This window comes from Hemitrygon akajei, chromosome 20 (assembly GCF_048418815.1).
Source record: "Hemitrygon akajei chromosome 20, sHemAka1.3, whole genome shotgun sequence".
NCBI lineage: Eukaryota > Metazoa > Chordata > Chondrichthyes > Myliobatiformes > Dasyatidae > Hemitrygon > Hemitrygon akajei.
In genome coordinates this window covers 52993750-53019327 of record NC_133143.1, presented here as the reverse complement: position 1 = coordinate 53019327, position 25578 = coordinate 52993750, and the positions used below count along the sequence as shown (strand labels likewise).

Below are 25578 nucleotides of genomic sequence, written 5' to 3'. Positions count from 1 at the left end.
GTTGCAGGTCCAGTATATTAACTACTACACTTTCAGGCCTTTACCTGATCAATATTACATGCTTCTGTGGGAAAATGTAAGAAATAGAAGCAGAAATAAGTCATTTGCCCAGTGAGCCTGTTTCAACATTCAATAAGATGAAGGCTACTCCAATACTTCAAATCCATTTTCTCACCCAATTATCATATTCCTTAATTCTCTTGGTGTCCAAAGAATCCTATGGATCTTAGCATTGAAAATACTCAGTTATAGACATTTATGGCTGGTAAGACAGTAGGCTCAAAATATTCACAATATAATAAAGAAATGTTGTCTTATCTTGGTCATAAACAGCTAAACTGTTATTTTGAGATTATACCACCCACTTTAGCCACAGGAAGCAACCTTTTATCATCCAACATGTCAGACCCTCCCAGAATCCTGTATGTTTCAAAATATTCATTGGAAATTTGAACCAGGTTTGCTCAATATCAGCTCATAGGATAAACCTTTCAATGCTGAATTTAGTCCAGTGAATTTACCTTGTGACGTGTGCATATTTACTATCATATTTCCTATTGATACTGTAACTCACTTCATAAGCATGCTAGAGTATCCATAAATTGAACTGAAAGGGGGTATACACATACAAGACTTTAATTTTTTTTAACCTTTATAAATATTGATGAATAAAGATTGGCCAATTACAGTGGTGTATACTGTACACTGCGAAGTCAGACAAGTTGGTCTGTGTTAGTATTTATTTCTCTCAGACCTCCTTATTAAACATGAATAATATCATGTGTCATTTTTCCCCTCAGTATTCTGCAGTTTGGCACTAGGCCACATAACATTTGAACATAGGCATAAAATATTTGGAGAAGGGGACTAATTAGCCAATTCTGTTATGGGCTTCAATATTTCTGTTTTTACTTTCCCTTTAGATCTGCACAGTTTAAGGCAGAAAAAAACAAGGCTAATTTGCCTTAGTTCATTTTCACTTTAATCACCAGGGTAGAAGTTGGAGAGCAAAATCTTTGACAGCCATTCACAACTAATTTTGTACGGGAACACCATGGTTCTCCTTCATCTGTAGAGTTGTAGAACACTATGCTCTGAAGCAGGCCCTTTGACCTATCTTGTCCATGCTGAACCATTAATCCACTAGTCCCCACGACCTGTACCTGAACCAGGCCCTCCAAACCCCTTTTATTCATGTACCGATCCAAATTTCTCTTAAGTGTTGAAATCAAATATGCATCTAGCACTTCCGCTGGCAGCTCGTTCCACACTTAGAGTGAAGCTCCCCCTCATATTCCCTTTAAGCATTTCACCTTTAACCCATGACCCCGAGCAGTTTTGGGAACCTTACCTAGGAAAGGATGTACTGACAATGGAGAGCTTACAGAGGACATTTGATCCTGGAGTGACAGGGTTAACATATGAGGAATAGTCAATGTCGCCGGACTGGAGTTTAAAAAGAATGAGGGGGGAGTCTCATTAAAAACTATCAAATATTGAAAAGCCCAGAAAGAGTGGATGTGGAGGTAATGGTTCTCATACTGCGGGAATATAGGACCAGAGTGCATAGCCTCACAATGGAAGGATGTCCTTTTCGAACAGAGATGAGGAGGAATTTCTTTATCCAGTGGATGGCAGATCTGCGGAATTCACTGCCACACATGGTTGTGGAGGCTAAGTGATTGGTTATATTTAAAGTGGAACTTGATAGGTTCTTAATTAGCAAAGGCACCAAATGTTACGAGGAAAAGGCAGGCAATTATGGTTGAAAAGGATAAGTCAGCTTTGATGGAATGGCGGAGTATCTCGATGGGCTAAATGGCCTAATTCTTGCTCCTATGTTTTCTTATTTAAATTTACTCCGTATAACTTTGGGACACTACAAATCCAAGAAGGTGACTTTGGCCCTTGAGTTTGTAGATACCCTCCACCTCTTTCAAGTCCTTGCCCTTCCAACTCTTCATGTACTTATCCCCTTCCTTTTTTAAGGTTACGTTGAATCTGTTTTCAAGCAACTTCTAAAACCTAATAATTTTTTTTTTACCTATACTTGATTTCCACAGGTTAGGACCGTGTTCTTCTCCAGAGAAACGTTCATAACCTGAGCAGTTTTGTAAATGAGAAATTAATAAAAATGGGGTTTGGGAGAGGATCACAGAAACCACTGTGATGGACGAATGCGCAGTTGTGGGAAGCCAACCTTGCAGGCTCATTGAAGGGGACAAGTCGAAACAGTGCTCTTGGCCCCGCTCAGCACGGATGTTACAGATTGGGGTTGAGAGGGCTGGGGTGGGGGGGGGGGGGGGGTGTGGGAAGGGAAGGTACCTAGAAATGTCCCATTTTCCCACAGCAGAGATGTCTGTAATTCTGTAGCAGCTGGCACATCCGTCTCGATGGTCTCCCAAATGCTTTGTTCATACTCTCAGTGGCCACCTTAGTAGGCATTCCTGACCCCGATAAATAGGGCTCTGAGTGTACGATCATGATCTTCAGCTGCTGCAGCCCGTCCACTTCAAGGTTCAGTGTGGTATGACTTCAGAGTTGTTCTGCACACAACTGTTGTAACATGATTATTTGAGTTACTGTCACCTTCCTGTCAGTTTGAACCATTATAGCCTTTTCCTCTGGCCTTTTTTGTTAACAAGGCATTTCTGCCCTCAGAACTGTCACTAACTGGATGTTTCCTTTTTTATTTTGTTTCTTTCTGTGGCATTCTCTGTAAATTTTAGAGACTGTTGTGTATGAAAATTCCAGGGGATCAGCAGTTTCTGAGAAACTCAAGCTACCCTGTCTGGCACCAACAATCACTCCACGGTCAAAGTCACTTTGATCGTATTTATTCCCCAGTCTTGTGTTTGGTCTGAATAACAATTGAGCTTTTGGCCATGTCTGCTTGCTTTTATTTAATGAGTTGCTGGCTACGTAATTTGCTGATTTGCCAGTTGCATTAATGAGCTGGTGTACAGATGTACTCATAAAGTAAATATACCACTTGTCCATAAGTTGGGCAGTCGTGGCTAGGGGAAGATCAATCTGGAACTGCCTTTTGCTAGTCCAGATCTATCCCTCAGTCCTGCAAATCAAATGTGGAGTGTTATGCAGCAGTTTTTAAGTTCACAAAATGTGCCAAGCCACTTCACTGGAGTGCTGTCAAACAAAAATAGACACTAGACCTTGTAAAGGAATATCAAGTTAGATAAGTAACATCTTGGTTAAAGAACATCCTAAGGAAAGAAAGAAGGCAAAATGTTTTCAGTTACAACTAAGCTGGGGTGGTGTAAAATATTCGTAACTTAGACTTGGTCAAAGCCTTCATGATTTGGAATTTTTCCTCTTTTGTGTCACTTTGCCCTTTATGTCAAATGCATCATGTATTTAAACAACACAGCACTGACAATGTTCAGAAGATAAGAAGACTGACATTGGCCAGACTGAAACTGACGGTGCCAACTCCCTCCCCTTTGGAATGCTAACGAACCAATAGGGATCTTCTGCAGCAAATTCTGCTGAACAGAATCACAATAATGTCGCAGAGGATACTATTACGTGCAAGCGACTGTGCCAGCTCTTTCTAAATGCAATACAGTTAATCCCATCCCTTTATATTCTCCATTGCAATTTATGTTAGGCACTCTCAATGCAGTGAAAGCTAATCTGATGTCATTATAGAACCTCGAGTTTCTATTCAAGGTCACTTGGTTCCACAGAATTAAAATGACTGTATTCTAATCCATTGCAATTATTTTATAGTTTATCGAGCATAACTGTTAAAAACAATTGTTCTTAAGACAGTCAACTTGATTACTGCTATTAAACAACAAAAATAATGTTTTTAAAATAAACAGGCTGAAAGACTGTTCGTAATAGTGGCCTTTTTTATCTTTGGACTTTATACATGGTTCACATGGAGAAAATGCTATTTACTGGCCATCCATTGTTGCTCCGAGAGGGGTTTGGCAGGCTTTCTCCCGATACAATATTTGTGACCTACTAGTTATAAAAGAATTGAAACGTGTGACTGAGTAATAAGTTCTGATGCTGTATGAATTGGATGAAACTGATAATCTTTTATAAATGTAAAAGGCCAGAACTCTGGATGGCTAATTGAGTAAGACATCCCCATTTCCACAGGTTTCGCAAGGAACAAAGAAATCTGCAATTTTATCATCCTATAATTTTTGGTGGCAGAGTGGCTGTTTAAAAGTGGGACAGTCTCTCTAATGGAATAAAATCTCTGGTTATCTCTATTGATGTAAACTGCTGCATGCCTACAACTTGCCAAGATATCTTTAAATACTGACGCTCGATCATCTCTGAATTTAATTGCTCTAACATTGGCAGCCTTCAGTGTCAAGGTTGAAGCGCAAACATGTTGTCCTTAAATCTTTTCACCTTGCTTTACTCACTTTTAACTTTTAATGAACACATTCTTGAGAAGTGCCTAAGGACATTTAATTAAGTTAGAGAATGTTATTATTAGCGGGGTGGAGTATCACACAGAAATTCTCCGCGAGGATTAAAACACTGGAAACACTCAGAACGTCAGGCAGCATCTGTGGAAAGAGCCACAAAGTTAACACTTCACGTCCAAGACCCTTCATCGGGTCTTTGAACTGAAACAAGAACTCAGTCTGTCTTTCCACAGATGCAGCCTGACCTGTTGAGTAATTTTAGCATTTCAAACACAAGTCTACAGATGCTGAAAATCCAAAGCAACACACACAAAATAATGGAGGAACTCAGCAGGCCAGTCAGCATCTATGGAGAAGAATAAGAGTAAATTCATCCATCCCCACTGATCTCCCACCTGGTACTCATCTTTTCAAACAGGAAGTGCCAAACCTGCCCCTATACCTCAGCCCTCACTACCATTCAGGGCCCCAAACAGTCTTTAGGTGAGGTGGCATCCCAATTGGAGTAATCTACTGTATTCGGTGCTCCTGGTGTGGCTTCCATTATATCATTGAGACCCGACATAGATTGGGAGACCACTTCATCTAGCCATTTAGAATAAATAAATAAATAAATAAAATGAATTGGGATTTCCTGGTGGCTACCCTTTTCCATTCTACTTCCCATTCCCATCCTGACATGCCAGTCCATGGCCTCCTCTACTGCCGCGATGAGGCCACACTCCGGTTGGAGGAGCAACACTTTTTATTGTCTGGGTAGCCTCCAAATTGATGGCACGAACATCGATTTCTCTAGCTTCTGGTAATTGCCTCCTCCCCTTCACCATTCCCCATTCCTGTTTCCCTCTCTCAGCTTATCTCTTTACTTACCCATCACCTCCCTATGGAGCTCCTCCTCCTCCCCATTCTTCCATGGTCTTCTATCCCCTCCTATCAGATCGCCCCTTCTCCAGACCTTTATCTTTTTCACAAATCAAGTTCCCAGCTCTTTACTTCTCTCCTTCCCCAGTTTCACCCATCACCTTGTATTTCTTCCTCCCCCCCTCCCCTTCTTAGTCTGACTCCTTCCCCATTTGTTTCAAATCCTGATGAAACATCTCAGCCTGAAACGTTGATTGTTTGCTCTTTTCCATAGATGCTGCCAGGCCTGCTGAATTCCTCCAGCATTTTGTAAGAGTTACTTGTAGCATTTTCTGTTTTTATTCCAAACTTTCAGTATCTGCAGCTTTCTGTTTTGATTTTTCTTCCTACTTCAGGACTTCCTGCCTGCATTGCTCAGAGCAGTCGGCCTAATACTGGAGTAGGGTATATCAAGTAACATGGGATGCACTGCTCTTCAAAAAGGTGAAGCTGGTTCTACTATTCAATCTATAGAGGAAAAAGAAATTTGAAAAAAAAAGTGTTCTGAACCCAATACTGGACCTGTGTAGCCTCTTTCTCAACTGATAAGCAAGGATGGAGAGAGGCACTGGCCTTATTAAATTAGCTTCACTGAGGCCACATCACCATGGTTTCAGGCCCGAATTAGTTGGAAACAAAGGCGTGGAAATCATTGATGATGTGGCCTCAACTGCTGAGGTCACGTCACCATGATTTTCAGGCCAGCGTTTCTCATTAATTTATGTATTCACAGACCAAAATTTCCTGGATTTTATAGATTGCAAGCTTCTGGAAGGCTGGGGAAGTCTTCCCTACTGTTCCTCAACCAACGCCATTAAAACAGATGACCTGGCTGTTGCTGCTTTGCTGTTTGTGAAAGCTTGCTGTGAAATATATTTTTTAAAAAAAAGACTGGTGCATTTTTCATATCAGAGCAGTGACAAAACTTCAATATGCATTTAATTAACTGTAAAACATTTTGGAGGTTTGAAAATTGCCACATGAATTGACAAATCTTTCCCAATAAGGAAATTAAAAAGGGAAGGGTGTTATATGCCAGTGGTCCATCATTGCTCTCCATGACATTTCATAACAATGGAAAATGCTGCAATGCATTGTATCTTTGCAATTATGACTGCAAAGAGACAAAATGCAACATTAGAGTATGTGAGATGCGAGACAAGTCCCCTAATATATTTACATAACTTGCAGGCACTGAAATTATTAATGGATATTGTTGATACTAAATACATTTTAGGCAAAAGTTTTATTGCTTTCACTTAAATGAACTGGGCATTTAAAAAAAAAACTTTCCAAATTGACACCTAGATCTTTCTAGTGACTTTAACAAGGGGTTGGGTTGGGGGAATGAAAGGGCAAATCAATTAGGCCTTACAGCTATTGCCCATTTAATCTAGGCTGGCGGAAAAGTAGGTTAAGTAACGCAATTACTTACGGTGATACAAGTGTCTTTTGAGCATCACTCCTGTTCAGCAAGTAAGCAGAGACAGTGAGAAAGTATGTAAGAAAAAAAATGTGTAAAATGTGCATAACATACTTCAGGTATGTGACATAAATAAGAAAATGATAGATTAAAAAAAAAGAAATAACCTTCAAGAAAGGTTGGGAGAGAAAGAACTAGTGCAGGAATTCAGATTCTCCCTGTAAAACACTCTTACCTTTCAATACAGCTTTCATAATTATATGTAGCTTTGAAACCATATATGGCAAAAGTGACAACGCTGGCAAATATGGATGTCAGACTGTTAATTAAAGCAATGATTACTGCTTGTTTCTCACAGTTGTTGCTTTTCTCATTGAAACTGGCAAACGCAATCAGGCTCCCAAATCCCAGGCCGAGTGAGTAGAAGATCTGTGTGGCTGCATCTATCCATGACTTTGGGTCCATCAGCTGTTCAATCTGAGAATGAAGCACAGTCAGGTTCAGTGAGCGGAGCATATTATGATGATCAAAAACTAGGCTGAATCCCTAAGCCTGCTTTGAAAGCTAATAGTTCAAAGAAAAAAATGTAGACAGAATAAAATTAAAATTGATCTTAAGTAGATTTCTTTTTAATAAATATACCCAAAGTAAGGAAATCAGGAAATACTGGAAACACTCGGTAGCACCTGTGGAAAGGGAAATTAAAAAGTGTTAATGTTTCAGGTAGGGACCCTTTCACCTTTCTAAAATGTTGTAAAAGGGTCTTTGGCTTGAAATGGTAACTCTTCTTTCCTTTCCACAGATGCTGCCTGAACTACTAGGTGTTTCCAGCATTTCCTGTTTTTATTTCAGATTTCTAGCATCTGCACTCCTTTCATATATATATAAAAAGAATTACGAGGTAGTTAATAAATCTTTAATAGCAGAATAAATTAGACCAGAATTTATTCCAATTTGATTTCTAGCATTGGCCGATAATATTAATCATTTGTTTAGTAAGGAATAAAATACCTGGATCAAGGTTGTTGACCTGATGCTTTGTACTTCTCTCTGATTATGACAAGATCAAATTCTAAATGTTTTATCAAAAGGGGGCCTCTTTGGAATTAACTTTCTGTAATATTAGCAGTTATTATACTGAATGAATTGAATGCATTAGGCAAGATCTCTAGATATTGGTCAGACAATAGACATTGACTGTTTAATCTTTGTTGCTGTTTTCTGTCTGCTAACTAATCTTCAGTCTGTGCCAGCATATTACCCCTAATACTGGAGAGTCAAAGTTCATAATCTCACACGTGGCATCTCACTGACGTGGAAGTCCAGAAACATCATCAATTGACTCACTTTTATTATTCTGTTTACATCAGAACTTTGAGCTTTACACCCTCAAAATTTCTAACAGATTTGTTGAATACTCTTTCCCTTCATAGATGTATTTTTATTCTATCCAGTCCGAACTTCTTTTTCCATTGCACCACTGTTAGCACTTTATTAATAAATATTTCCCCATTTTGTTCTTTACTACTCCCAGGCCCACAGTTCCCCATTTTCTGTTGCTCTTTTCTCAAATAGCGGCATTACATTTGCTATCTTCTGATCTTTGGAGCAATTCTAGTATCAATAAAATTTTGGAAAATGGCAACTCATGTATCCACCATCAACATAGTCAGTTCCTTCACAATTATGTTGCCATGTTCTGGGAATTATTGCCTTTATGTCCACTAATATATCCAATTATAGCATTTTGCTACTAATTATTCTCAATTTGCAATCTAGTCTGGATCTGTCCTCCCAACTATATTCTTAGGCTTTCTGTACCATGATGACATGCATTTAGAAAAAAATCTCTACCAGCTCCGGATATCCAGATCATTTCTCCTACACCCTTTATACTTCCTGCTCACTTATACTTTTAATTCCACGTCCCATTCCCAGTCTGATATGTCTATCCATGGCCTCCTCTACTGTCAAAATGAATCCAAACTCAGGTTGGAGGAACAACACCTTATATACCAGCTGGGTAGCCTCCAACCTGATGGCATGAACATTGACTTCTCTAACTTCCGTTAATGCCCCTCCTCCCCTTCTTACCCCATCCCTGACATATTTAGTTGTTTGCCTGATCTCCATCTCCTTCTGGTGCTCCCCCCCCCCTTCTTTCTCCTGAGGCCTCCCGTCCCATGATCCTTTCCCTTCTCCAGCTCTGTATCACTTTCGCCAATCACCTTTCCAGCTCTTAGCTTCATTCCACCCCCTCTGGTCTTCTCCTATCATTTCGCATTTCCCCCTCCCCCCACTACTTTCAAATCTTTTACTATCTTTCCTTTTGGTTAGTCCTGACGAAGGGTCTCGGCCCGAAACGTCGACAGCGCTTCTCACTATAGATGCTGCCTGGCCTGCTGTGTTCCACCAGCATTTTGTGTGTGTGTTGTTTGAATTTCCAGCATCTGCAGATTTCCTCGTGTTTGCACTTATACTTTTATTTTACTTTTCCTTTCCTTATCAATGTCTCGGTTCTCATACAAATTACTGGTATGTTTTCGGTCCTCAAACTTGCTACTTGTTTTGCAATGCCATCAGCTTTTTCCTTTGATCTTACACAATCTTTAGCTTCTCTAGTACAACAAGATAGTTTCTTAACCTCACAATTTAGCAGGGTGTGGGCTTGTACCTTATTGTTCACCAGATCTGCACTTTCCCTGTAGCTGTTGCACTTTATTACTGCTTAACCCTGAACTAGCTCAATGTATTTAATCTGATTAAGCTTTTCACTGTACTGCAGTATAAATGACAATAATAAATATCTACCAATTGAAATTGTCTAAGGTTTTTGTATGTTAAAGGGGTACATGCTACTTGTAAATTGCGCATTAAGTTAGCCACTGCTTGCTTGCTCTGCCCTCAATCCATTTAATGTTTCCCTCATTTGCCACAGCCACTCATGCTTCATTCATTAGTATCTTGCTTAATACAGATTTAAGTGTCTGCTTTCCAGGTTAAGTACAATCTTTTTAGAAATTCTATCATATTATGTTCACTTCTCCCAGAAGGCTCATCAACTACTCTATCATTAATTCTTCTTCACTGCACAATGATAGATATAAAATCATTCATTTATTCATTGGTTCTTCAATGCTCTGATCTAGGAAATCAAATCCCATATACTCTATTATGTGTCAATCTCATTTGCTGAACAGTGAGCTACGTGCATTGCAGCCTAGTCTAGTGTAAAGTCATGGTTGAATGTCTAATTTGGCCCATTGCATAGGACAAAGGGATAAAGCCTCTGCTCTTCTTCCAGATGGTATGATGGAATTTTTGTTCACCTAGGAGTCTAAGAGTTAATAAGATTGTCATCTCTGTATGCAACCTTATATAAATTTATTTTCAACAATTCTGTAAGATTGTACCTTTGGAGTGAACATATATATAAGACCATTTGTTGCTCCATGTAGTGTCAATCCTCGTATTAGATATATAAGCAGCACCGCATACGGAAAGCAGGCCGTTACATAGACCACCTATGTCAAGGAAAAATATATTAGTACCAGTCTTTCACAATCACAGTTAGTGTTTTATTAACCTCTATCTGGCATAAAATGTTTCAACTTTCCAATGTTCCATTTTTTTTTTGAAAGTTTACTTTGAAAGTTCTTGGATGAACAAAAATTCAGGATGATATTCAAATGTTGCTTTAACCTTCATTCTGCTGCACAGTGTGGGTGCTGCTGTAGTATTACTTGTTCACCATGACAGACCCTCCTTCATGGGGCAGACACACTGGCAAATGTCTCTATATTAAAAGACAAGACCAAGTTTAGAGACTATGTGGCAATTAGAGTTAAGGTACTAGTGGTAACTTGCCAAAGTTGTCATGGAGACACCAGGAATGAATGCAAATCTCCCAGGGGTATGTAAAACAGTGTAATTGTTATTTTGCTTCAAAACTTTGGTTGATTGGTTATAAGGATATTGAAGATCGGGGAAAATATTTTTTAACAGACAGCCTAAGAATCATTCCATTGAATAACCTAAGTGGTTGTTCATTCAAAAAACTGGAGAAGTGCCAGAAGAATGGGCACTTATTATTAATTTCTGACATAGGTCTTGGTAGCAGCCATTTGCTACCTATCCTTAAGTGTCCATGAATAGTAGATGTTGAACCCCTTTCTGAAACTATTGCACTGTGAATGGTAAAGTTACCCTTTAGCACACTGATTTTGACACAGTATCAGTGAAGAAATAGTGAACTTCATACAGGTCAGGATGGTGTGTTAGTTGGTTGGGAACTTGAACGTGATTATATTCCAATGCCTGGTCCTTTCTAGTGGTAGAGATCGTAGGTCTGGGAGACGTTGCTGAGTTAGTCAAAGTGAGAAATTGTAACAATTTATGGATTGTCATCACACTATGCCATTGGTGGAAGCAAAAAATAATTATCATTGAAAATGGAAGCCAGTCAACTTTTTTGCTACAACAAGTGTATGGGACATTGGAAAAAAAGTTGAATTTCCCCATGGGGATGAATAAAGTATCTATCTATCTATCTATCAGTCAAGTAGACTGTGTTGTCCTGGATGATGGCAAGTCTCTTGAACATTTTAAGAGCTGAACTCATGCAAGTGGTATGATGTGGTACCCTTTACTCTCTGGACTTGTGACTTATGACTTGCAACTTGAGAACCAGGAACTTCATCACTTCACTCATGACAGGATACATGGCTAGCTCGGTTATGTTTCCAGTCAATAGCGATTTTCATTGGGGAATTTGAGCATCAATAATAGAAAGAGAGAAACAAAATGTTTGGAAGGGAGTGATATTGGTTGAAGAATGTGCTTGAAGATAAAAACTACTTCAAGAATTTTGGCAACAGGAAAAACAGAACATTTCTAGAATTAAAAGAAATATTTTAAATATTCTAGATTATTTATTGATTAGAGTAAAAATATTCAGCAATAATTACCTTGCCAGTAGATTCGGTGCCTCGAATTATGCAGACATAGACTATAAGCCATGATAGTATAAGACACAGAAGCATTCCCCAGTGGATAATTCCAGTATCATCAATTGTTGGAGAGATATTCAATGTCTTTCTGTACCAGAAGTATTCAGTGGCAGAACTTTTTGCACATTCCTCAATAAATCCAGTCTTGTTTCTGTTTAGTGGGCAGCTAGCCCAAGGTAAGGGATTCTGCAAATGGATGAATTAAAACAAATCCTAATTCTTAACACGTGAATAACTCTAACAAAGCTTCTGCAGATGTACTGTTGTAACTATCCTGGGGTGGTTGGGCCATAGTCTGGGATGCAATTCAAATGTACAAGAATGTAAGAGGTTGCAGAGAGTTGCCCAATGCATCACAAGCATGTCCTCTCCCACTTTGGGTAGTATCTACAGCAGGCACCGTCAAGAAGGCAACATCCATCATAAAAAATCCCACCATCTTCTCAAAGCTACCACTGGGCAGGTGGCACCAACAGGTTCAAGAATAGTTATTTCCCTTTAACTACTTGGTTCTTGAACCAACCAGTACGGCCTCATTCACTATAGCTTAGTAACACTGTGGCCACTCAAGATTAAAGTGTGTTCTTGTAAAAAAAAATTTCCCTGTTTATGTTTTCTTGTGAATGCTGTTTGCATGATACTACGTACCTGTGATGCTGCTGCTAGTGAGATTCTCATTGGACTCGCAGATTCATGTACTTGCACATATAACAATAAACTCAACTTTGACTTTAAATAACGTAAGCAAAGTGAATTCTCCTGGACTTTCATTCTTTTAATTCATAGCAGTGCTTTTTAGGCAGATCATAAATTCATCATTATTGATTGGACAATTGAGCCAGGACCTGATTCATTGTAAATGTATGTGCAAACAGTCCGAGACAGCCTCAGGGAGAGATGAGAGGGAATTCCCCTCATGAAGTGTAGTGGGAGCTGGAACATCAAAGACAGCGAGAGCAGCTGTTGGAGGGATCTATGCTTGGTAATCAATTTGCCAATTCTTGAGTTGGAGAACTTGAAATTAAAAGCAATGCTTCATATTAACTGTAACATTGAAATAGTGACTGTTGTCTCCTGTCGTTATGGAAGGAGCGTTATTTGTCTCTCCTTTGTTAGTGAGAGAGAAAGAGAGAGAGAGCCTGTGGGATGTTGGAAGTGTTGAAGTGAACAGTCAGTGTTTGATGTACTATACACCATGGTCTCTCTTTGGGGACTTGGTGAGTGGTGGAAATGCTGATGCTTTATATTAGAATAAGTGAAGGGAGAGGGTTGATGCTGCTTGCGTGTGGGATCGGAACAGGGTGCTTTTAGGGCCTTATGTCTTTTTTCTGTCATTCATTCTTTGAAGTTTTCTTCTGTTTTGAGGATGTCTGCGGACAGTAAGAATTTCAGGTTGTATATCCTATACATTCTCTGATATTAAATGTAACTATTGAAATTGCAAAGTGTTATGGCAATTACAAAGGCACTTCAACCTGGATTCGCAGCTGCTTACAGTTATTTTGGTGGCTATTAGGAATGGAACTTTGCTTAAGTTTTGGCTTCAAGCTCAGATTCTATGGTTAATATGAAGTCAAGCCTGTTGCCCATTATTATCAGTGAACAGACAGAAGGTATTAGTAATACTATCTTTAGATTTGGTAATAACAGAATAATTTTTTGTGAAATGTAGCACTTTGGATAAAAGAAAGATGAGGGCTTTTTTTTTTTAAAAAAGAGGTATTTCAGAAGTCCTGTTAAATGCAGCAGAACATGTTAAGGTTAAGGAAATTACACTTTTTTTAAACCGAACAATTTATGTATCCAGGTACCTTGGAAGGAGACTTCCAGGTGTTTTCAGATACCTTATTGTCCTCGTACAGTGTGCTTGAGGGTGTGAGAGTTACTTCTGAGTCAGCTTTGGCAAGTAAGTAACTGCAACCATGATGTTAAAGAAATGAATTATTAGGGTGGAAAACTTAACGAAATCAAGTGAGTTACTTAAATCTGGATGACGATAAGCTTCTTGGGTGTTGCAAAATTGCACTTATCTATTCAAGTGGAATGCAGTCCATTATGTTCCCAACTTACTGTACAAGTGGCAGAAAGGATGCCAGGAAATACCTAACTTCTGATGTGCTCTTGTAATCACAGTATTCATGCAGGTGATTCAGTTAAGGGTATGATTAGATTTCAACACGATTTCAACTCTTCTCACCTCAAATGAATGAAATAGATACCAAAGGCTCCAGGAATTGATGGCATTGTAATACACAGAGACAAGGAATGATATAACAAGACTTCCTGCACCTGTTGATGGGAGAAAGAACAGTTGACTCAACAAGTTCAACAAGTTTCCTTCTTGGATTAACTTTCAGGATAGAAAACTACATACCAACACCAATCAAAAATGGGTTTACAGCTTTCCAAGCACCAATGCTGCCTTTCCTCATCAGTTGCCCTACTGAAAGCTCAAGATAAAACAAGGGGAGTCCTTCCACAATTAACATTATGACATAAGGAATTAAGAATCCACCTGAAAGAGAAAAAATATTTGTGGAATACATTAAAACCCATGGTACACAGTTCCAACTATCACTTAACTTATACGCTGCTTCACTTTTCTTTTCCTTAAGAGTTTATTTCCTTCCGTGAAGAAGGTGACTTCAAGGTAAAACTTTTTATCTCTTCATATGAATTCAAATTGCAAATCTTAACAGTGTCTTTCATGAATAAGGCATCCAGAGTCACAAGCGATTCTCTCAAATATACAGACATTGTTCAGAAAGAAGTGGAATACAACACTTTAATAAGACCATAAGACAGAGGAGCAGAATGAAGCAGTCCATCGATCCTGCTCCTCTATTCCACCCACCATGGCTGATTTAATATCCTTCTCAACCCCATTCTCCTGCCTCCTCCATGTAACTTTTGCCACCCTTACTAATTAAGAAGCTGTAATGTATGGATCTATTTCTTTTAGAGCAATGACCACGTATTGATCTGTTGTCTACACATGTACATTGATCTCTCTCTCTCTCTACAATGTGAATACACCAGTTAAAGCCATCTCCCGCTTGTGAGCTTTCATTCCATTGATACGTAGTTGTGCAGTGACACAAACTTGAATGTCAGAAAATATTATGAAATGCACCAACAGTTACAGTACAATTACAGGACGAAACTGTGAAAGTTAAACAGTAACATGAAGGCTAATAAAGGCGTGAGTACAGTGCACGGTAACAATGGCTTCAATCGGGAAAGTTGATGAATTTGATAGGGCTAATGAAGGCTGGGAGTTGTATATAGAGAGGGCTGAGCTGTAGTGTAATGTGACAACATGGAGGAGCAGAAGAAAGTCCCTGCACTTCTTAGCTTAATAGATCCAAGAATGTACAGTCTCTTATGCAACTTAGTAACCCCTGAAAAGCCAGCAAGAAATACATTAGATGAAATTGTTGCAATTTTTCAAAAAACACTTGAGCCCTAAACCTCTGGTAATAGCTGAGAGATTTTGATTTTACAAAAGGAACCAAAAGATGAAAGCATTTCTGAATACATTGCAGGGCTGTGCAAACTTTCCCAGTACTGGGACTTTACAGCTGGACTTTCTGATGCATTAACGAACAGACTTGTGTGTGGCATGCATAGTCCAAACACTCAAAAGAGGCTACTGTCCTAAAGAGACCTAACCTTAGAATTGGCATTGACCGTTGCAATATCGTTAGAGACTACAGCAAAGGATGCAGCAGAACTGTAGAAAAGGAAGTTAGAATGTAAAATGCACAAAATGTCCCTGAATGGTGCAAAAAGCCAAAGATGTTATAGATCTGACAAATCCTCCCATGATGCTAATGACTGTTGGTTCAAAGAAAAAGTCTTCAGAAAGTGTCAGAGACAAGGTCACATCGAGAGACTGTGCAAGGCAGACAAAAAGTGCAATCGAGTGAAAAGTCTCAAACACAAAACTAAGCAAATGCATAAAGTTACCGAATGTAAAACAGAATCAGACAACATAGAGTTGGACAAAAACGAATTGTCATGACTAGAACTGCACAGTATAACTGAAGCAGATAACAAAATCATCTCGATCATGATAGATGTGTCCAGTGTAAAACTGAAAATGGAGCCGGATACAGGGTCAGCTTTGTCCATAATTCCAGAGACTGACCACGTCAGACTGTTTTCTAAGATACCATTAGAGAAGACCTCAGTGATGGAAAAGACTTACACAGGTGAATAAATGTCTCCTGAAGGCAAACCTAAAGTAAGTGTGATGCATGGAGGCCAAACATAACAGTTAGAGCTTTATGTATTGAAAAGTGGAGGGTCAGCACTTGCCGAATGTGAATGGTTGAGAAAGATCCAACTAGACTGGTATGCAATCAAAAGTTCTCAGAGCGACATCAACAGGTAAAGGCAGCCCAAATGGCGGTACTTACCAGAGATGGGCAGAGCTGCTTAATGCTAATGAGAAGGTGTTTACTTTACTTTATTGTCACCAAACAATTGATACTAGAGCGTACAATCATCACAGCGATATTTGATTCTGCGCTTCATGCTCCCTAAAGTACAAATCGAAGTAAATATAATAAGAATTTAAATTATAAATCATAATTAGGAAATAGAAAAGGGAAAGTAAGGTAGGGCAAATCAGGTCCGGATATTTGGAAGGTATAGCCCAGATCCGGGTCAGGATCTTTTGAGAAGGGAATAAATAGATCAAAATAAATAAATAAATAAATCGAAAGGCTTGGCTAAAAGCTGTTCAGGATGCCAAAAGGTTTAAAATGCACCTCGACAGGCACAATTACACCCAGGGGAGTAGCCATCTTCACTCTGGCAAAGAGCACCTATTGACTTTGCTGGGCCAGTCATGGACTCCATTTTTCTAATTGCTGTGGATGCTCATTCAAAGTGGTCAGAGGTTATACCAATGAAGTCATCCACCTCAGCAAAGCCTGTCTCCGCTCTGAGGACTATCTTGGCCAGAAATGGCTTCCCAGAACAAACTGTAAGTGACAACGGACCACAATGCATGTCAGAAGAATTCCAGCTGATCATGAAGAAAAATGTCATCAGACATTTAAAGTAAGCTCCTTGCCACCCAACAATGAATGGGTTAGATGAAAGGATTATCCCAACCTTCAAGAAGTCCATTAAAATGTAGGACAAGGGGCATGTTTCTCTACAGCACAAGGCGTACAACTTCCTTTTTGTGTATCGGAACTCTGTTCATGCAATGGCAAATCAAACACCTGCAATGCTGCTCATGAGCAGGAATCTGAGATCTTGCATAGACATCCTGAAACCAGATCTATAGAGGGAAGTACAGAATAAACAGTTCAGCCAGTTACCAAGTGAATCAAAGAGCTTTGAGGTTGTACAGGAAGTCCTAGTGCATGATTACTGAGAAGACAAGTGGACACTGGGTAGGATAGCTGTAAGGACTGGACCACTGACGTACACAGTGGGTGTTGGAGATCACACATGGATATGTCATGTGGACCAGATACTAGATACTCAACCAAAAAAACACACCTGAGTCGGCTGCATCCAACAAGACAGACACATTAGTCACTGGACTTGACTGTCAGTTATGATATCACTGACAGCAACATGACACTGGAAACTGAGAACGTTGTATCAGGCAAGATACCTGTCAAACCTGATGCCACTCACTCCACAGGACCAGAAGCACTATTCTGAAAGAAACAGAGCACCACCCAGAAGACTGAATCTACTGAACTGTGAAGTTAGTTATGGACTGTTATTGTCAAAGCATGTTTATTTGGAATATGGGTTTATGAAAAGGAAATTGAATGTTTCCTTCATACAGTGGCATACAAAAGTTTGCGCACCCTGGTCAAAATTTCTGATACTGTGAATAGTTAAGAGAGTAGAAGATGAACTGATCTTCAAAACACAAAGTTAAAGATGACATTTTAACATTTTTAACATTTTAAGCAAGATCAGTGTATTATTTTTGTTTTGTACAACTTTAGAGTGTAAAAAAAAGAGCACCATGCAAAAGTTTGGGCACCTCAAAAGACTTGAGCTCTCAGATAGACACCTCAAGAGGTGCAAGCTGAACGTTTGCCATGGCCCTCACAGTCTCCCGACCTAAACATCATCGAAAATCTGTGGTTAGACCTCAAAAGAGCAGTGTATGCAAGACGGCTCAAGAATCTCACAGAACTAGAAACCTTTTGCAAGGAAGAACGGGCGAAAATCCCCCAAACAAGAATTGAAAGACTCTTAGCTGGCTACTGAAAGCGTTTACAAGCTGTGATACTTGCCAAAGGGGGTATTACTAAGTACTGACCATGCAGGGTGCCCAAAAGATGGAAATAAAAAATAGTCTTGCTTAAAATATTAAAGAAATGTGTCATCTTTAATTTTATGCCTTTTGGAAATCAGGTCATCTTTTATTCACTTAGCTATTCACAGTAACAGAAAATCTGACCGGGGTGCCAAACATTTGCATGCCACTGTATACAGCTTTATATTGAATTAATCTAAAAGGGGGAGGAAGCATAATGTATGGATATATTTTTTTGGAGCAATGAACTCCCCCCCCCAGCACTATGTATTGACCTGATGTTTGTGCATGTACTGTTGTTTATGCATTGTTTTCTCTCTTTCGCTGCAATCTCCAGTGTGTGTACTTTTATTTAATGATGTGTAGTTGCACACAGACACAACAGAACCTATGAACCTGTTTTAAATATATCCAACAACTTGGCCTCTACAGCCATCTATGGAAATAAATTCCACAGATTCACCACACCCTGGCTAAAGAAATTCCATCCAATGAGGTCAATTTGCATGTTAAGAGCATTTGGAAAAGAAAAATGGGTAGCAGCTTAGCTGTTTCTACTGTTCAGTTATACCAGTTCTAATCCTCATGTTCTTTTACGACCATAAGATATAGGAGAATTAGGCCATTTGGCCCATCGAGTCTACTCTGCAATTCAATCATGGCTGATCCTTTTTTTCCCTCTCTTCAGCCCCACTTTCCGGCATTCTCCCTATAACCTTTGATGTTGTGTCCAATCAAGAACCTATCATGCTCAGCCTTAAATACACCCAACAACCTGGTCTCCACAGCTGCATGTGGTAACAAATTCCACACATTCACCACCATCTGGCTGAAGAAATTTCTCTGCATCTGTTTTAAATGGACATCCCTCTATCCTGAGGCTGTGCCCTCTTGTCCTAGATTCCCCCACCACGGGAGACATCCTTTCCATATCTACACTTCTAGGCCTTTCTACTTTCGAAAGGTTTCAATGAATCCCTCCCCCCCCCCCCGCCAATCCTTCTAAATTCCAGTGAGTACAGACTCAGAGTTATCAAATGTTTCTCGTATGATAACCCTTTCATTCCCAGAATCATACTTGTAAACCTCCTATGAACTATCTCCAATGCCAACATATCTTTTCCTCTATTATGAACAGTTCTGGGCTCCTCATTCTCAAGGTGAGGCCTCACCAGTGCCTTATCATATACTTCAGTATCATATCTCAGCTCTTGTATTCTCGACCTCTTGAACTGAATGCTAATATTGCATTTGCCTTCCTCACCACCAACTCAACCTGTAAGTTAACCTTTAGGTTGTTCAGCACAAGGTCTCTCAAGTCCCTTTGCATCTCAGAATTTTGGATCTTTCTCCCCATTTAGAAAATAGTTTGCACATTTAATTTTACTACCAAAATGCATGACCGTGTATTTTCCAACATTGTACTTCATTTGGCACTTTATTGCTGATTCTCCTAATCTGTCTAAGTCCTTCTACATCCTACCTGTTTCCTCAACACTACCTGCCCCTCCACCATCTGCAAACTTGGCAACAAAGCCATCTATTACATCATCTAAATCATTTATATACAACATAACAAGTAGCAGTCCCAACACTGCTCCCTGCGTAACACCACTAGTCACTGGCAGTCAACCAGAAAAGGATTCTTTTATTCCCACTTGCTTCCTCCTACCAATCAGTCAATGCTCTAACCATGCCAGTAACTTGCCTGTAATACCATGGGCTCTTAACTTGGTAAGCAGGCTCATGCGTGGCACCTTCTCAAAGGCCTTCTGAAAATCCAAACATACAACATCCACCGTATTGTCTTTATCTATCCTACTTGTAATCTCCTCAAAGGATTCCAACTGGTTTGTTAGGCAGGATTTCCCATTAAGGAAACCACACTGACTTTGTTTTATCTTGTCCTGTGTCACCAAGTACCCAATAACCTCACCCTTAAAAATTGACTCCACCATCTTCCCAACCACTGAGGTCAGGCTAGCTGGTCTATAATTTCTTTTTTGCTGCCTTCCTCCTGTCTTAAAGAGCGGAATGATACTTGCAATTTTCCAGTCCTCTGGCACCATGCCAGAGTCCAATGATTTTTGAAAGATCATTACTAATGCCGCCACAACCTCTATCGTTAACTCTTTCAGAACTCTAGAGTGCAGTTAATCTGGTCCAGGTAAATTATGTACCTTAAGGCTTTTAGCTTTTGGAGCACCTTCTTCCTTGTAATAGTAACTGCATTCACTTATCTTTCCTCACACCCTTCAACATCTGGCACACTGCTGGTGTCTTCCACAGTGAAGACTGATGCAAAATACTCATTTAGTTCATCTGCCATCTCCTTGTCTCTTTATTTCTCTGGCCTCATTTTCTAGTGGTCCTCTATCTATCTCTTCTTTCTTTTATTTTCTTTACATACTTGAAAAGGCTTTTACTATCCACTTTGATATTGTTTGCTAGCTTGCTTTCATATTTCATCTTTTCCCTCCTAATGATTCTTTTATTTGCTCTCTGCAGATTTTTTAAAAGCTAGCTTAGTTAATTTTTGCTTTGTTGTATGCCTTCTCTTTTGCTTTGACATTAATTTTGACTTCCCTTGTCAGCCACAGTTGTACTATTTTGCCATTTGAGTACTTCTTCATTTTTGGATTACATCTACCCTGCACCTTCCTCATTTTTTCCAGAAACTCACGCCATTGCTGCTCTGCTGTCATCCTTGCCAGCAGCTCCTTCCAATTTACTTTGGCCAGCTCCTGTCTCATACCACTGTAATTTCCCTTACTCCACTGAAATACTGCTACATCAGATTTTACTTTGTCCCTTTTTGTTCCTTTGTTCCTTTAACAGTCCAAAAATATCTGTTACTCCTGAAAAACCTAGATACTGTGCATCCACAGCTCTTGGAGCACACAATCCCAAAGATCCCTCTGCATATCAATACTAAATAGTTGATGCATTACAAGAGAATCAGCTCTGGTTCAAGAATTTTCATGTGAAAAACCCAGATTTTAACATGGAATTATAGTCATTGAACATGATAGCAGATAAACAGACCCTTTGGCCCATCTAGTCAATGCCAAACCATTTATCTGCCTAGTCCCAATGATCTGCATCTGGACCATAGCCCTCCATACCCCTCCCATCAAAGTACCTATCCAAATTTCCCTTAAATATTGAATTAAAACCACATCCAGCACTTTCACTGACAGCTTGCTCCTCAGTCTCACCACCATCTGAGTGAAGGAATTCCCCCTCATAAACATTTCACCCTTAACTCATGACCTCTAGTTCCAATCATCCTCACCTCAGTGGGAAAAAAAACCTGCCTGCATTTACCCAATCTATACCCTTCATAATTTTGTATACCTCTTATCAAATCTCCCCTCATTCTTCCCTGCTCTAAGGAATAAAGTCCTAACCGATTCAACCTTTCCCCATAACTCAGATCCTCAAGCCCTGGCAACATCCTTGTAAATTTTCTCTGCATTCTTTCAATCTTTCATGTGACCAAAACTGCACACATACCCCAAATTAGGTCTCGCCAAATCTTATACAACTTCAATACAACATTCCAAATCCTGTTCTCAATGTTTTATTTAGGAAGCCAATGTGATAGAAGCTTTCTTTACAAACCAATCTATCTGTGACACCAATTTCAAGGAATTAATGGATCTGTATTCCCAGATTCCACCCCCCCCCCCCCGTTCTACCACACACTTCAGTGCCCCACCGCACACCGTGTCAGTCCTACTCTGGTTTGTCCTCCCAAACTGCAACACCTCACTGAGAGAATGAAAATCTCTCTGCCATTTTTTCAGCCCACATTTCCTGCCGGTCTAGATATTGCTGCATGATCTTATTCTTCCTTTCTGTCCACTACACCCCCAGCATTGTGTCATCCACAAATTTGCCGATCCAGTTTACCACGTTATCATCCAGATCATTGATACAGACAACAAACAACAATGGACCCAGTGCCGATCCTTATGGCATACCCACTAGACACAGGCTTCCATCAAACAGGCAACCACCTACCACCACTCCCGGGCTTTTCCTGTGCTGCCAGGCTCATTGGCCTTTAATTTCCTGGCTAGTTCTTATAAACCTTTTCTATATAATAGAACGGCATCAGCTATCGTCCAGTCCCCTGGCACCTCACCTGCTAGGGCCCCTGCAATTTCTATGCTAGCCTCCCACAGGGTTCGAGAGAACCCCTGATCAGGCCCTGGGGATTTATCCACCCTAATTTTCATCAAAAAAGCAAACATTTCCTCCTCTGTGATCAGTATATTATCCGTAACCTCACTGCTGCCTTGCCTCACTTCTATAGACTCTGTGTCCATCTCCCGAGTAAATACAGATGCAAAAAAATCAGTTTGATCTCCCCCATCTCTTTTGGCCCCGTTCATGGATGACCACTCTGATCTTCCAGAGGACCAATTTTGTCCCTTGCTATCCTTGATAAATCTCCTTCATTCTATTCTATAATTTAATAAGATTACCTCACACACATATATTTCTTAATTTTCCCCTTCATTTGTCAAATCCCCGCAGCCCCTTAATCAATATATGAAGTTTGACTATGAGCAGCACTGAGCTCCGTGCAGCGGGCTGGCAAGATAACCTCATTTTATATTTAGCATAGTCCCTATTGATGTTAGCTGAATTCTCTTGAAAGATAAATGTACTGACTCATCAAACGTGTTCCCAACACAGTTGCCTCAGATTTTTTGGGAACTGGTGCTGGGAGAGAAAGCTATTAGAAAATAATATTTCTCCCGTAACTTTTTTTTCTCCTGGGGGAAAAAAAAAAGTTGATCCTTACTTCTAATGATAAAACAGTAAAATTATTTAAAATGAACCATTTTGGGGAAGTCCAGTGGATTAGTTCTTTATATACTCCCTCAGCTGACATTTGAATATGAAATCAGTAGCGTTTTTGAGGCTTTTCAATATACAAGATCAGGGAATTGTATAAAACCCCAGTTACATTGCACAATATACAAACTCTCTTACAAGCTCTAAGAATTAATTTGTTCTCACAATTACTATTTAGATATTAACAAATTGCCCATTACCTTGAAGCCATTTGAGATTTATATCTTATTAGTTATGCCTGACAGGAGTAGTGGAGCCCTGAAGTAAATATTTTATAGCTGTCAGCGAAAGTTGACAAATTACATGATAAAGAAACACCCATATGTAAAGGAGTAACTTCTGAAATGTCCTAAACATTCTTAGGTCTATTATATAAACCGTATGTTATCAGTTGGTTTTTAAAAAAGGGACATTTTTGGCAGATTAGTTCTCTACATCTCCAAGTTCCCCTCTTTGAATTTCAAAACCTTTACTTATACTCCTCTGTAATAACATGTTCAGAGATGTATAAAAAAGAACATGGTGGACATCAGTAACTCAAAATTTGACTCGTTTCCTGTTGAGAAATAATAGCAGAAAGTGACTTCTTTTCAACTTCTGATATTGAAGAAACTCTCTGGAAATTATAACTGCATTGGAGAAAGTCACCTTTAGTCACCAGTGCCAAATGTTTACAAGACATTATCAATTATTTATGAGCTGCTTATAGAACGGCACCTCAGAGAACAGGCCTTTCAGCCATGATGTTTTGCCAACTGGTTAACATACTTTCACCCTTCCCTCCCACATAGTTCTCCATTTTACTTTCATCCATGTGCCTAAGAAACTCTTAAATGACTCAAACGTATCTACTTCTGCCACCAGTTCTGGCAGTGCAATCCACACACCTCTCTCTATGTAAAAAACCCTCGCCTGACATTCCACTTGTAGCTTGCTCCAATCACCATAAAATCCTGCCCCCCCCCCCCCCATGTTAGCCACTTCCTCCCTGGGAAGAAGTCACTGGCTATCCACTCTTATTATCTATCAAGTTTCCCCTCATCCTCCTTCCCTCCAAAGAGAAGATGCCCTAGCTCACTCAATCTATCCTCGTAAGACATGTTCTAATCCAGGCAGTGTTCTGGTAAATTATCCGTGCACTCCATCTAAAACTTCCACATTCTTCCTATAATGAGGTGACCAGAGGTGACCAGAAATGAACACAATACTCCAAGTGTGGTCTAACCAGGGTTTTATTGAGCTTAAACATTACCCTGTGGCTCTTGAATTGAATTCCTCAACTAATAAAGGCCAACAGACCATACCTCTTCTGAACCACACTATCAACTTTCTCTGTAACTTCTCTGTAATGGACATCAATACAACATAGGTCTTCTTAACTGTCCTGTTGTATTTCACTCATTTTTCAGGCAATGGAACTGAATGAGATGAACAAAACTTGTGGTTGACATTTTCTTCTGATTTATGCAACTGACCTCCAGAGCTACAGATAGCAGGACTTTGATGTTTGAAGGTTGTGAAGATCCTTACCCTAACCCAAAATTCAGAAAGGATAGAGTTAAAAAAAAACTAAGCGACTTCAAAAGTTCCCTCCATTTTTGTTCCACTTTGGCAGAATTGTCGAAGTCAACCTTAGACTTGAAATCGGCCCCTTGAGACACGTCATTACCCCACTTATACATTTACTTACAGCTTTCAGCAATATTATTATGCATTTTAGAAGTTAACGTGGTATTTTAGATTTCCAACAATTACTAGATTATGTTTTTTTATATGTACAGCGTTCTTCATGCAAAGCATTTTACAAATTCACCCCAGCACACAAATGGAATTTTCCATCACTTGTTTTATAGACTCAAGCTAAATTTCAAATACAGTCAAATCCAAACTGAAACCACTTTTGTGTTCGGAAATGAACGTGGTAAGGACAAGAAATGATCGCTTTGGATTTCACTTCTTGTGAACGCTCAGTCCTTCTCTATAAAACCAGCCGCCGAGAGTCGGCAGGCTTACAAGCTGAGGAAAAGATCTATTTTGAGATTTCCCTCCCCACTGATGCCCGTTAATTTGAGCAATCGATCGAGTTCGCCTACTTGACAGGGATGGATTCTCGGGATAGAAACAAAGCAGCAACTCACCTCCACCGTGCATCTGACAGAGGTAAGGGAATCGCCAGACGTTCCCTAGCCCCACCGCAAACGAAATGCAGGCGAACACGAACTGCAAGGGATTGTCCCACGAAGGTCTTGTGTCTTCCATGTTGGAGAACGTGGAATCGTTTCAGCTGCGAGATGTTTTAAACGTATTACTGACCCGGTGATAAGTTGTTGAGGAACTGTCCAGGAATCTGGCACTGGTAAAATCATATGTTTAATTTTTAATCCTATTAACCATGACGTTACGGCAAATAGTTAACAAAGAGAAATGAGTCTCCTACGGATGTGTTGTGTAAGATATCTACCCACAACATTTATTTTCGCAGAGAGCTTACCAGCTATTGGTCAGAATGGTAAACGGAGGATGGACAAGTTTTCGCAGTTTATAAATTTGCATTCGGATGCCGTAAATCGACTGTGATGTTCACAGGAAGTTATGAAAAAAGGAAGCTTGTGGCAGAGAACAGTAAACCAGCTAATCTGCAATAGCAATCCACCAAACACACAC

General features: G+C 39.7%; 1 protein-coding gene across 1 annotated transcript in view; it reads right to left on the bottom strand.

Moving 5' to 3' along the window:
• LOC140713788 (sodium- and chloride-dependent transporter XTRP3-like) overlaps window positions 1–25377 on the bottom strand; it is a 52800-nt gene extending 27423 nt beyond the window's left edge. The window contains exons 1-6 of the mRNA XM_073024320.1: window positions 25053–25377; window positions 14119–14259; window positions 13942–14033; window positions 11703–11930; window positions 10149–10259; window positions 6971–7212 (exon numbers count right to left, since the gene is read on the bottom strand). Coding sequence (XP_072880421.1) covers window positions 6971–7212; window positions 10149–10259; window positions 11703–11930; window positions 13942–14033; window positions 14119–14259; window positions 25053–25173 — 935 coding nt within the window. The 5' untranslated portion in view covers window positions 25174–25377. The remainder of the gene's footprint in view (window positions 1–6970; window positions 7213–10148; window positions 10260–11702; window positions 11931–13941; window positions 14034–14118; window positions 14260–25052) is intronic.
• Between the last annotated feature and the right edge of the window lie 201 nt (window positions 25378–25578).